Source organism: Eptatretus burgeri, chromosome 1 (genome assembly GCF_056783735.1).
Source record: "Eptatretus burgeri isolate ZD-2024b chromosome 1, Ebu_testis_v1, whole genome shotgun sequence".
NCBI lineage: Eukaryota > Metazoa > Chordata > Myxini > Myxiniformes > Myxinidae > Eptatretus > Eptatretus burgeri.
This window is the reverse complement of record NC_140961.1, coordinates 7,553,486-7,566,340: the sequence shown is the minus strand read 5'-3', so window position 1 is coordinate 7,566,340 and position 12,855 is coordinate 7,553,486. Positions and strand designations below refer to the sequence as shown.

At 50.6% G+C, this 12,855-nt stretch overlaps 1 protein-coding gene across 5 annotated transcripts in view; it reads right to left on the bottom strand.

Moving 5' to 3' along the window:
• The window catches only part of LOC147033818 (uncharacterized), a 225,003-nt gene that overhangs the window by 86,067 nt on the left and 126,081 nt on the right, over positions 1-12,855 (bottom strand). The window contains exon 9 of one of the 5 annotated variants that reach the window (XM_085871369.1): positions 8,733-11,627. The exons of the other annotated variants lie outside the window; for them this stretch is intronic. Within the exon in view, the coding sequence (XP_085727495.1) occupies positions 11,593-11,627 (35 nt within the window). The 3' untranslated portion in view covers positions 8,733-11,592. Of the gene's footprint in view, positions 1-8,732; positions 11,628-12,855 lie in introns of those variants that run through there. 5 annotated transcript variants of the gene reach the window in all.

The following is a 12,855-nucleotide window of genomic DNA, read 5'->3' as shown; positions in this document are numbered from 1 at the left end:
CGGAACGGATCGCTTAAGCGGCCCGTGCCCGGAGTCGACCTGCGGCGAGGTGCGATCGCCCGGTCTCCCCTCCGCGTGGGTACTTAGGTAGGTCGAGTTTGGTGAACAACCCTATCCCACGTGGGTGGCCGATTGGCACGATCGTGGTGAGGCCGAAAGGCCCACCGGTGACTAGCTCCCGGCGTTAGTCTGAGAGGGTCACGACAGAATTGTCCGTCCGGTGGGCGACGTGCCGCAATTCGAGTCACTTGGCCGTTCGCACGCCGGCGGGCGCGAATTCGCAACACTGGTGTCAGGTCGTGGGACACAAACTCATCCCCCTCCTCGCACCACTGGTGTCAGAGAGCGGAAAACAGACTCTCCTGTCTCCAGCTAAATTCACGGGAATCGGTCCAGGGGTGAGAGGAGCGACCCCCGATTCCCTCCAAATTACGAGCGATTTAAATTAACCCGTTACGAGAAATAAGATGGCGTCTCAAGGCGAGCGGGAGCCGGGGGTATTAGAAATGGATTTAGAATGTGTAGAATCCATGGTCCAGGATGAGAACCCCGAGCAGGAAATGTTGGTTGTGCAGGAACACGAACTCCCCCAACTGAACCCAGAGCCCGAAATTGGTGCGGCGGCGGCCGCGGCGTATGACACCTCCCCTCCCCCTCTCCGCCAAAACCCCCCAATCCTTGCAGAATCGGCTCAGCTGAGTGCGACCGACATAGCCCAGCTCTGCGCCATGCTGGCAGGAATTAGTGGGGACATGCACGAAATGAAAACGAAAATGGATACGAATACGCAACAAATGAACGAAATAAAAACGAAAATGGAAATAAATGCGCAAGGAATGAAGGAAGAAATGAAAAAAACTGCAGGGTGCGACGCAGAACATGGGCCGAAGCCTGCAGGCGGGCATGAAGGCAATAACCGGGGAGCTCAAAATGGCGACGCCACGTGTGGGGACGAACGAGTGGGGAGGGAGTGCAACAGCTGTCAGGCCCGCGGTAGAGGCATGTGAGGAGAAAATAATTCGGGAGACGTGTTGGGCGAGGGTCGTGACGGAAAAAGTGACGGTGACCGAGAGGGAAAAATTAAATGGGGAGACCAAAACGTGTGAGACGAGACACGAGGTGACGAGAAAGGAAATAAAAATAGTGGAGACAAGGGAGGTAAAGGGGGAAGAAGTGACCGAGTTGGCAGAGACACGGCAGAGAGAGGACGAATTGGACGGGGTTAGAGACGCGCACACACACACACACAGAGGTAGTAGAGGACAATGGGGGTGAGCTGGCAGACTGGGTAGAGACCCAGTGCGAGCAGTTGGATAGCCTCCTTCGGGAACGGAGGGAGACGCTGTGCCCCCTTGAGGCGGACCACGACCAGGTAGGTTCGGTCGTGCTTTGCGAGTTCGAGGGGAGGAGTGCTGCGAACAGGTGCACGGAGAGCTTGGGGGGTATAGAGGCCCCGGAGACCCTTGTGGAGACACGAATCCCCAGTGTGGTTGTCCCGGTGTGCGTGGTGCAAGGTGTGAGTGCGGCCCCGTGTGTGGAAGCGACCCCGTGTGTGAGTGGTGTGGTGGCAAGTGTGCCGAAGTGCGTGCCTCCCAGCACGCCGTGTGTGGATGAGGGACCGTGTGTGGAAGGAGCCACGGGTGCGGGTGAACGGCCGTGTGTGAATGGAACCACGTGTTTAAGGGAAATGGCACGAGTGAGTGAGCGGCCGAGTGTGAGAGAGACAGCGTGTGCAAGGTCGCTGTGTGTGAGGGAGATGACTTTCGGCATGCGTGAGCACGCAGCCGCGTCTCCCGGTGTGAAGGTGATGGAGTGGAGTGTGAGTGTCGTGACACGCAGGTGTGCATGGGTGGAATGGCGATGACAACGGCGACAGAGGAAAGAAGGCCGAATAGCGGCCGTAGTTGGATTGGAAACCGCGCCGGGTTCACCCAGCAACGAGCGCGAGGTCCGTGCTGTGCAACGCACGAGGCCGCCACGTGCTCGCTTGCGGGAGTGAAGTCCCGGTCCGGAAACGCCAGCGGTGGATGTTGCCGATCCCGCGGACGGACAAAGTTTAGGCAGGTAAACGGATTTGGACCGGACAGGTTCTCCACGCGAGCGTGTGTGTGTTCAGCTCCAACGGGCAGAGCACATGTGTTCGCGTGGGGAACCTCTCGAGACGTGGGGCTTGTGGTTTTTTTATGCGCCGGGTGACGTCATGGCAGCGTGTGTGGTTGGAATCCAGCAGGAGGGTGAATCCCTGCCGGATGGTACCGTCCAAGAGGGACGAGGGACGCGAACGGCTGCCATGACGTCATACCAAAGGTGCGCGGCTGTGAATTGCCGCGCTGGTGCGCAGGTTGCGAGTTACCGCGCTGGTGATGCGTAATTAAAAAAAAAAAAAAGCAAGCCTCGCTTTCGGGTGAACAGGATCCCCGGGCAAGGGGTGGAAGACCCCCTGGCCTGGGCACAGGATGGCACTAGTAAGGGGGAAGGGTTAGCTTCGTTAGACCGGCTCCATGGGGCAGGGGTAAGTCCTCATGGGGCCCATGGAATGGATTAGGTGGAGGGATTGTAGTTGAGATTTAGGTTGGGGAAATAATTTTTGGAACATTTGGAGACAATGACAGACTTTGGATATGTAGAGGGGACGTAGTTTAACTACGTAGTGTGAAAAGGAACGTGCTATAGTGTAAGGGACGACGTGGGAGCACGAGTTAGGTAGGGGATGTAGTTCGCAGGATGGCAGAGTTCAGCGGTGGGTGTGTTGAAGAGTTGATGAGTTGATTGGAAAATGTGCTTGGTGAGTGAGTGAGGCCAGCGGGTCTGTGTGTATGGAGCAAATGTGGAATTTATGGTGCGATGAGTGATTGGGGGAGGAGTGACTCCCGCCCAAGGGACCCCCGGGGTCAGTGTAGAGTGAGTTAGCTGGGTTAGTTAAATTTACCAAATGGAGGTCGTTTTTCTGTTGGTGTGAATGAAGGCTCGAAACCTGTTTGGAGGGGTGCAGGAGCCCTGTTGACGGGCTGGGAGCGTGGCTGCGAAAGGTGAGTATCGCTGAGTGGGTACCCCAGCCACCAGGCGAGTCGGCCGTAGTAGGCCAAGGGCCCATGGGGGGCCGGGATAACGTAGTGGGCACAGGTGCGCCCGCATGGTGTGGGGGCCCGGGGCGCCATTAGCCGCGTGGGCAGTGTTGTGGGCACGGGTGACCCTCGGAAAGGGGCCCGGGAAGCCAGCCTGCCACGTGTGCGTTTCAGGGGAGGTGCCATGGGGGGCACTCCCCGGTGTTGAGGGAGCTGGTAGGCTCGGAGGCAGTGTAGTGCCCGGGGGTGCCACAGCTGGAGAATCGGCAGAGGGTCGTGCCTGCCAAGGGGAGCCACGCGTCCCAGCCATGAGACCGTGTGAGGGCACGGAGAGAAAATTGGGGGGCGAGGCCCAAAATTGTGAGGACACCAACACAGGCGACGGGAATCTGGGTTGATAGAACCAATAGTTTAAGCACAAGCGCTTGTTGAAAGCCCTGGGGTAGTTTAAAGGTTAATGGTTAGGGTAGATTAGGAAGTGTACCCCTCCGCACCATCCATCCCTTCGCTCTCGTTGTGGGCCGCTGGACCCACTTTGGGTTAGATCGCTGAAGTCTGGGGAGGCCATCCTGAGGCTTCGTTGGGCCTCGACACATGACGCTAGTCCTCCCTCATTCCCCTCCGGGAAGGGAACGTAGGGGTTGGGAGTAGGCTAGGGGACGATAGGTTAGCCGAACAAGGACAGTAAAAGGGGTTAGGGGACGATTTATAGTGGAGAAGTAAAAATAAAAACAACAAAAAAATAAGTTGGGGCTAAATTGGGTTTCACAAATTAAGGGAGTGGGTATGTACAGTGACAGGCAAAGGCGATAGGTGGGAGGGAGGCAGGTAGGTAGGTCTGAGCCCACCTTCGGAGTGGCCAGCACCACCGCACTCCCTCCACCAACCTGCACGGCGAGAGGCTGGCCAACATCGTCTGCACCTGTTTTCTTCAAGGCCTGTGCCGGCCAGATCGTCTGCCGGCTGTGTTGCCTGCAGCGGCCCGGTTCTGCAGGCTGTGTTTGCCTGCTGCCTTTGCCATGCCATACCCACTGCCCATGTTCACCAGCCCCATTCAATTTTGCTTTGCCCCCCCCCCCCTGTTCATTGCCATGTGCGCCAGGATCAGAAAGCAACAGTTTGCAAGCTGCGAGAACTGCCCTGTTGGCAGCTACAACACGGGCCTGCACCAGCAGCCCGTGCACCGTTATTTGTTTGCGTCCATCCATCCGTTGTGCTGATTGCGTGTGCCACTTGAGCTGGCACGGAGACTGCGTTTGTGCAGCCCATGCACCGTTGTGGTTCACTGGGTTCATTTTAAAAAGGGAAGGCCTTGGACTGCGTGTGAGCAGCCGGCCACGTTCCGTCACCTGCATTGCTTGAGCCAGAGACTGCATGCGAGCAGTCTGGCTCCCTGCTAACTGCTTTCTTTTTGCAGAGTCCATTGATCCTGGGCCATGGTTTAGTGTAAAATTTGTAAGTAAAGGTTAAGATGTACTGTACATATGAGTGCGCCCCCGGCATGCATGTCTTAGCGCCGACAATTTTATTTAAGTCGTCTGTGTGAGTGGGTTTGTTTAGTTAGTTACTCAGCCCTCAGGTTATTTATTTTGGGGACTCGAATACCATGAATGTCACACTCAGGGATCCATAGGTAAAACGTACTAGGGGAGAACTACACATGATGGCACACGAAAATTTGACGACTCGGGACGAGTCTGTAAAAAGGGTAGGGGGTAGTGTTGCGGTTGAGGAAATTTGCAAACCACAATTCAGGTCCCGTAGGTGAGATAACTCTGAAAGTACATGTGTAGTTAGCCCAAACCCGTTGTTTAGAGGGAATAAATGTGATTCATTCTGGCTGCGACCCTTTGAGATAGCCGTTTTTCTGTTCTATCTATATTTTGAACCAACCACGTCCCAACCGCCATCACAACAACCACCAACCACAATGCCGCTTCACAACAACAACAACAACAACGCCAACAGCCACGATCTTTACCTTCACAACTCGCTCCCGCAAACATCGCATCACCGCCATTCTGAACGGCACCATGGCCATAAACCACCACCATAATCCCTCCACCACCTTCACCTCTCTCCTTCTGCGGCCATTCCCGCACCACCTGTGAGCACCGAGCGTCAAGCTGTCCTGGGCTCGTATGGGACACGCGCCGAGCCGAGAGTGCAAAATGCTGCCTTTCCGAGGAGAATTCGGATCAGGAATGCAACACGCCCACTTCTGATCCATCCAATGAGCAAGCGCGGGGCGGTTTGGCCCCGCCTCCAGGCGCGTCTGTGTGGAATCGAGATATGCAAATTCTAGGATCAGGGGAGATTCACGCCCCTTTTCTCCGTCCAATGGGCGAGTGTAGCTCCACCCCCTAGCTCGTTCTGATCCAGAAATTTGCATATGGGTTCTCCTGCCGGCCTATAAAGCGCCGAGCGCAAGGCGAATCATGGCAGAGGCGGTTTGGGTCGAGTCAGTCTAGGCAGAGTCGGTTTGGCTCGAGTCGGTCTCGGCAGAGTCGGTTTGGGTCGAGTCGGTCTCGGCAGAGTCGGTTTGGGTCGAGTCGGTCTCGGCAGAGTCGGTTTGGGTCGAGTCGGTCTCGGCAGAGTCGGTTTGGGTCGAGTCGGTCTCGCCAGAGTCGGTTTGGGCAGAGTCGGCCTTGGAAGAGCGGAGAGTGGCAGAAAAGGCAGAGTCGGCCTTGGAAGAGCGGAGAGTGGCAGAAGAGCAGAGAGAGTTTTGGGCAGAGGCAGTTTGGAGCGCGGAGTGGAGTCAGGAGGCGAGGGAGTCCCGGTGGTTTTCGGCAGTCGGCTGAGGATAATTGGGGGAAGAGACCGAGGAGTTCGGGTCCGAGGCAAGGAAGACGGCGGTCGGCGACGAGGTCGCGGCCACCACAGCGACGAGGTCGCTCGTCACGGGACCCAAGCAAGCCAGCTATACTCTTTCCCCAGAGCATCAACAATTCCCCCACCCCTTTTTCCCCCCCGTGCTGAGATAGTGCGAAAAGGGGGCCCCGTTCCCACCCCACTCCAAGCAGTGCCAACGAAACCCGCGAAGGAGCACGAAGACGGAGCACCGCCGCGCTGCCACATTTGCGGCTCATCACAAAGATCCGGTAGGACCCACCCGGTCTCGCGGACCTGACCGCTCTTTCAGGTCCTGCGCAAATATTGGCCCACAGGCCCCATCTGCCCCCCTTGTCTTTGAGGGTGGCCCTTTTCTTTTGTTTCTGTGTAAACGTGTGTGTGTGGCGCCAGTCTGGTGAAGTAAAACTGTTAAGTGTTGCCGTGTGTCGGTCTTATTCCATAGTATCTCTGCGTCATTGTTTCTTTTGTTACATCTGCTTTTTGTGCATAATTGTTTTAATTGTATATGTGTGCTTTCCGTATGCCGCGGAATAAATGTGCATCATGTTGAACTGTTTTCCCGTTTCGCTCTGTCTTTTCTTTATTGACTCTCCATCCTGCTTCATGTAAAGGGTTCGTCGCGGGCTTAATATGCCCGATAATTAATCGGAACCGTCGAGGCCGACGATAACACTGCTCGGTTATCACTGTAGCATGGAACGGACCGCTTAAGCGGTTCATGTCCGGAGTCGGCCTGCGGCGAGGTACGATCGCCCGGTCGACCATCGGCGCAGGTACTTCGGTAGATCGAATTTGGCAAGCAACCCTATCCTGCGTGGGTGGGTAATTGGCACGGTCGTGGTGGGGTTAAAACCCCCACCCGTGACTAGCTCCCGGCGTTGTTCCGAGAGGGTCACGAGAGAATTGTCCGTTCCGGTGGGCGAGGCGGCCGCCATTCAAGTCGAGCAGCCGATCGCACGCCGGCGGGTGCGAATTCGCAACAATATGTTAGGCTACGAGTGTGCCAAATTTGGTGCTTTCCTCACAAAATGCACAATTGTTATGCTATATTTCGCTAAGTTGCCCCACTCTGAGTGCTCTCTTTTGTGCTCTCTGCAGTTTGGTGTTGTTGTACTGGAGCCTGCATGTCTGATGATATTTTGCACCGTGTGCAACCATCGCAGCTTCAATGCCATGACCATCATCGAGTCTTTCCAGGTGAAATGATCCTGGAAGCTCTCCAAGTTCACTGAATTTGACCAAGTTCTCTGCGAGTGAACTGTACCCACTCCCAATGTCTTTTCTCTTTGATTGGTCAGGTTTGGTCAGTGTCTCAGTCTTGTCCTCTTGACATATAAGACATAACTTCCAGTCAGTTGTGGTGAGGTGCTGTGATGTTGATGGTGAAGTTCGCTCAACATCAACTCGTCTTTCGTGGGGCAACTTAGCATAACAATTGTGCATTTTGGGATGAAAGCACCAAATTTGGCACACTAGTAGCCTAACATATTTTGAACAGATTTGGATATTGGCCCATCTCAAATTCAGCCGCTGATGGCTGTGGCAGCCATTTTCCACTGCCATCAAAAAATTTGAGATGGCCCAATATCCAAATGTGTTCATAATATGATAGGCTAGTAGTGTGCCAAATTTGGTGCTTTCCTCACAAAATGCACAATTGTTATGCTATATTTAGCTAAGTTGCCCCACGAGGAGTTAGTTTCCAATAGAGTGCGGAATATTTAAGGAGTTTGAGAGGAATGTCTTTTCACAGCATAATGGCAGGGATCCGTGGAAATTCCACGTAATTTAAAATATGACCGAGTCCTCGATAAGTCTGCATCGTTCCTTCCTTCCCAACTCCAATTCCACATCCCTCTGCCGCTTCCAACTCCAAGTGTGCATCCCCCACAACTCCAATTCCGCCTCCCTCCACTCTCCCAATTCCAATTCGGCATCCTTCCCCCCTTCTCAACTCCAAATCCCTCTCCCCTCCCTCGGAAGGATTGACACACAGACTGATTAACCCTGTCGTGATCTCAAGCCAATACGCAAGATGTGATTCTGGTTTTCAGTTTTTCATTATTTTTGTTAATTGGTTTTCCGAATACCACAATTATTTGGGATATTATGACAATATGCAAGGCATCCTGTGACTAAGTCTTCAACCCCTTCCAACTCCAAGTCCACTACCTCTTTCTTCTTCAAGTCCTCATCAGAGTTGTACCAACTGTTAAGACTGCTGAGGATTCTTGGTGAAGTAAATCAAAGGAAAGAAAATTATACATTGGACAAAATTTTCCACATAGTCAGCTTCTCTTATTGGTTTTCTAGATATTATATACACACATATGTGATATATATTTTTTTTACTTCCAGTCGGTGGGAAAAACAACCAATGCACCTATAGACCACTCGTATGCACAACAAAAATGCACATCACTCGAAATTGCATGAATATCAATACTTTTAAACCTCAGCATACACTGGCTGGTCCCAAGAGCTCTTAAATGAGACATCAATCAACATTATACGCACTGTGGTTACGACGTCTGTGCCATTCAGAGACAATCATACAACTTGCATCTACATTGATATCTTGAGAGATATATTGATTTAATCAGACAGTCGATCATAAAACGATCCAATCTGATAAGTATTGTTCTCTGCTCGGCGAGTAGGTGCTGCTTAAATAGTTTTCTGGATAAGGAATACACTTGGTGGTTTGTCATTGCCTACCCAGAGGAAGTCAATGACTACAACTTATTTACTGGCAAGTACTGTACTGTGATTGGTGGAGAGCAAGCATGCAGAAGAAGAAATACATGGGACAAGTTGTGTGTGTGTGTGTGTGTGTGTGTGTGTGTGTGTGTGTGTGTGTGTGTGTGTGTGTGTGTGTGTGTGTGTGTGTGTGTGTGTGGTTTTTTTAATTTATTATTATTTCAAAGGGCTCCTGCATTGAACATTGGTGAGCCCCAAAATAGTTTAATCACAAAGTTCCTCTTGAGCCGTTGGGTTATATTCTCAGCTAATGTAACACCTGGCTGGTCATTGCATCATTTATAGAAGGGCTGCAGCTACATCCCTGATGCAGTGACCTCTATAAATTGGGGAAGGAATTTTGAATTTGGTGAGCATGCCACCAATAACTCACTTTGGGATAGTTAACGTCTGCCAGATGATGATAGCAGATGGACCCTTCCACATTAATGTCCATCTGAGGGACAATGCAGGCATTGATGAGCCATAAGGTGAGTGGAGTGAGGAGAAAGCCTGGCGAGACAGCTCCATGTGGTCCAAGCCACGTGTTGGAAATCTTTGGGGCTGCGCTGATCTCGTGGAGGAGAGATGCGAAGCTCACTTCTTAATCACAGAACATAATCAGCAAAACCATCGTGTTAATGTCGTCACAATGCCCAACTTTCATCATTTTGGCAATGTTAGTGAAAGAACAATCACAATTTGGCATCTGAGCGACAGCTATACCATAAATATTGTAAAGGACTGTCTCATTACACATTGCAGGGAGTCAGAGCATGGAGGGGAGTGCGGTGTCAGAAGAATATTTGCAAACTTTTTATTTTGTCATTCCAAGTTTGCATTTTTTTCTGAATATATTTTTATTTAGCAAATCTACATGCACCACTTACGACTGTTGACTTGACTTATGTTTGGGTCACTTTTAACTGCTGAACATTTTTTTTCATGACGGTCCAAGAACTCCACCAACATATAACTGAAATATACCACTCCAACTTAATGACTGGCATTGAGGCGAGACCGCCAGTTTAACATCAACCTGGATAGTTACGACGTGACAGCTTGTCATCGGGTGTCATTCCAAAGGGACTCCAATACCGACGGGAATATGCTGAGAACCTTGTATGCAATGGATGGCACCAAGAGGATGTCGATTGAGGTATGCTAACCACCGTGAGAATCAAGGAGAAGCTGAAGTTTCGGGCAGAAACCTTCATCGGAGCAAAAACTCGTTTGTCTGATCTGCGAGTTGGGAAATGACATCTAACAATTTTGGAATTCTTCTTCTTCTTCTTCTTCTTCTTCTTCTTCTTCTCTTCTTCTTGCAAATGGCAGCTTGGCTGCTTGGTTGCTATCATTTCTTGGAAGCGTGGCTGTGCCGCTGATTCTGTGCCCCAATACCAGTACATTGGTACTCATTTTGCCGACCTCGGAAGGATGACAGGCTGAGTCAACTTCACCTGGTGTTAATTCAGCAGCCAACGGGGCTTGAACTCAGGACCCTAAGATCCCAAGCCGGCCACCCTAACCTCAAAAGCCAACTCCAGGCTTAGTTCGGCATTAACCCTTTGTGAGAGCAAAAAAAAACTTTGGGTCCTGACCGATCCATAGGGACTCAAACTCCAATCAGCAAAGACTCATACTGTTTGGTTTTTTTGCTCCGAAGAAGAGTTAATGTCTCAAATGTCTGCTTCTCTTTATTTCCACACTGTGGTGAGCAAAACCTCAATGTCCTGTTGTTTGCATACATTGTTCTACCTGTCTGATGATGAAGACAGACACTCACCTTCACCGGCAAGACGACTTTTTCATTCAACCTTGCGTACACCCGTGAGAATCATGACATCCAAAACAAGACTACCCAGAGACCCCTGACTGATGAACACGGCACTGAAAAACTGATGAACGCCGGAACGTGGCACTGATCGGATCACACAAAGCAAAGGAAGCAAAGCGTGCAACGAAGACCATAACGACATATCCTTACCTACCTTCACGTACCAACTTGGGTCGTTCTATTCCCTCAGTTTAAAGAAAACGATCCAGTTCTCTTTCATACTAATCCACCATCCCAGTCTCCACCAACCTATCAAGCAATCCATTCCACAATATCCCTGACTAATTGGTCCATACAAAATACAAAATTATGAAGCTGCTCGTACAACGAACAAATAAGAGTTTTGAAATGACACCCTCGGCAACCATTAATTCCATGGCTCTAATCTTTATTGACTTGTATTGAGCACTTTGAAACTTCCTTCCTCCGGGTCCCCCGGCTCACTTTTCGGAATATTGTTCACACTTCATTGCACTTTTAAATTGAACTGCACTACATAGCACAGGAAGAAGCAGAGAAAGATGTGGCGAATCATGTGTCGAGTGGTGCATCTCACCATCATATGCTGTCGATTACATTCCGTGGGAGTGTTGGCAGCAGCACATCTCATTCTGTGGATGACTATATCTATCTCCCTTCTTGAGTAGTCAGGGAACAAAGGCGCCGATAGCGAGCTCAAAAACACCAATGGAATCGGTGTTGGAATTGTGGAGTGCGGCCTTAACGTTATCACGCACGTAAAGATGCCAAGATGTACCATTGCAGCACCAACTGCGCGAGTTGAGCCAGAGGAGCAGTTTGAGTGAAATAAGTTTGAAGATGTCAGAAGAATGTGATGAGAGTGCAGTGTTGGGTTGTTCGCCTTTCACCTGATGGTTAAGTACCGCCACATACCACGGCTTCATTGTGCACCTCAGGTTCAAGTTCTCAGTCTACTGTCATTACTTGTCCGACCTCACTTGTTCCAGTTTCCTTCCAGGTATAAATGCATGACAAAAAGTATCAATTTCTCTCTTTCTCTGTAGCCTAAGATGATTCCAGTCGGTAATTCATTGAAAAAGTTTGCCTTACAAAAGGACCTAGTTTATCGATGAGCATTTATGTTGGAAGTTGTCTGTTAGCTTGGCCCATTCCTGTAGGGAGGAGAGAGAAAATTGTAATCGGTCTGTGCGTGTGTGTGTGTGTGTGTGTGTGTGTGTGTGTGTGTGTGTGTGTGTGTGTGTGTGTGTGTGTGTGTGTGTGTGTGTATGTGTCCCTGCAAAAGATATGCATTAATATAGATTGATCATTCTCAGATCTACTGTCATCAGCTAAATAACCCGGCGAGGCTCTGCTCATGAAATTATGATTGTCAAAGTAAGGATATTATTGGGTGGTGCTGCATTTCCATAGTTGCGGTGAAATGGCTTTAAGAGTCGATCACAATAAGCACTTGCAGCACACACATCGACCATATCAGAGAGACATACAGATTACCCCCCTGGAATGTTGTTGATGAACCAGCTGGGAAATGGGATTGATAAAATAATGTACAAAAGCCTTTTAGACATCAAACTATTCAGTGTAAGTTGAAAACAAAGACTTGCAGGTTTGCGGTATATTTTGTTATTAAAACCAGAATTAAACAAATACGAGGGGTGTTCAAAATGTTCTCGGAACGAGACATTTGGCCAAGAAATGACAACTTTTTACATCTTTTTTGACTTGCCAATGGATTGATTTTCTTTTCTTCGTAACAATGTGCATACTTTGTATTGAAAAAAATATATGTGGGTAGAGTTCCATCGACTTTTGTGACACATTCTGATAACATGTACAGTTGTTCACCCTATGTACATCCATTCAAGGGAATCAATAAAGAGTTTGTAATCGGGAGAATCTGTAATCACCAAAATGAGCGCCAGAGAGTGGAGGATGCTAAATCACCAGCCGACTCGAGGTTTTATCAAAAAAGATAACAGCTCAGAAGCTAAGTCCAAGGTTTCAGCAACACAGTGCCCTTCACCAAGGACTAACACGGGAGGAGCAGCGCAGATCTTTAATGCCATTCTTGATCGGGTAAGTAACTCAGACCTGCAATTGTACAAGGAGAGAATAATATGGGCCGGAAATGTCGGGGAAACCAACTCGGGTCGGAAATCCTGGGGGAGCCAACCCGGGCCGGAAATCCCGGTGGAGCCAACCCGGGCCGGAAATCCAGGGGGAGCCAACCCGGGCCGGAAATCCCGGGGGAGCAAACTCGGGCCTGAAATCCCGGGGGAGCAAACTCGGGCCTGAAATCCCGGGGGAGCCAACTCGGGCCTGAAATCCCGGGGGAGCCAACTCGGGCCTGAAATCCCGGGGGAGCAAACTCGGGCCTGA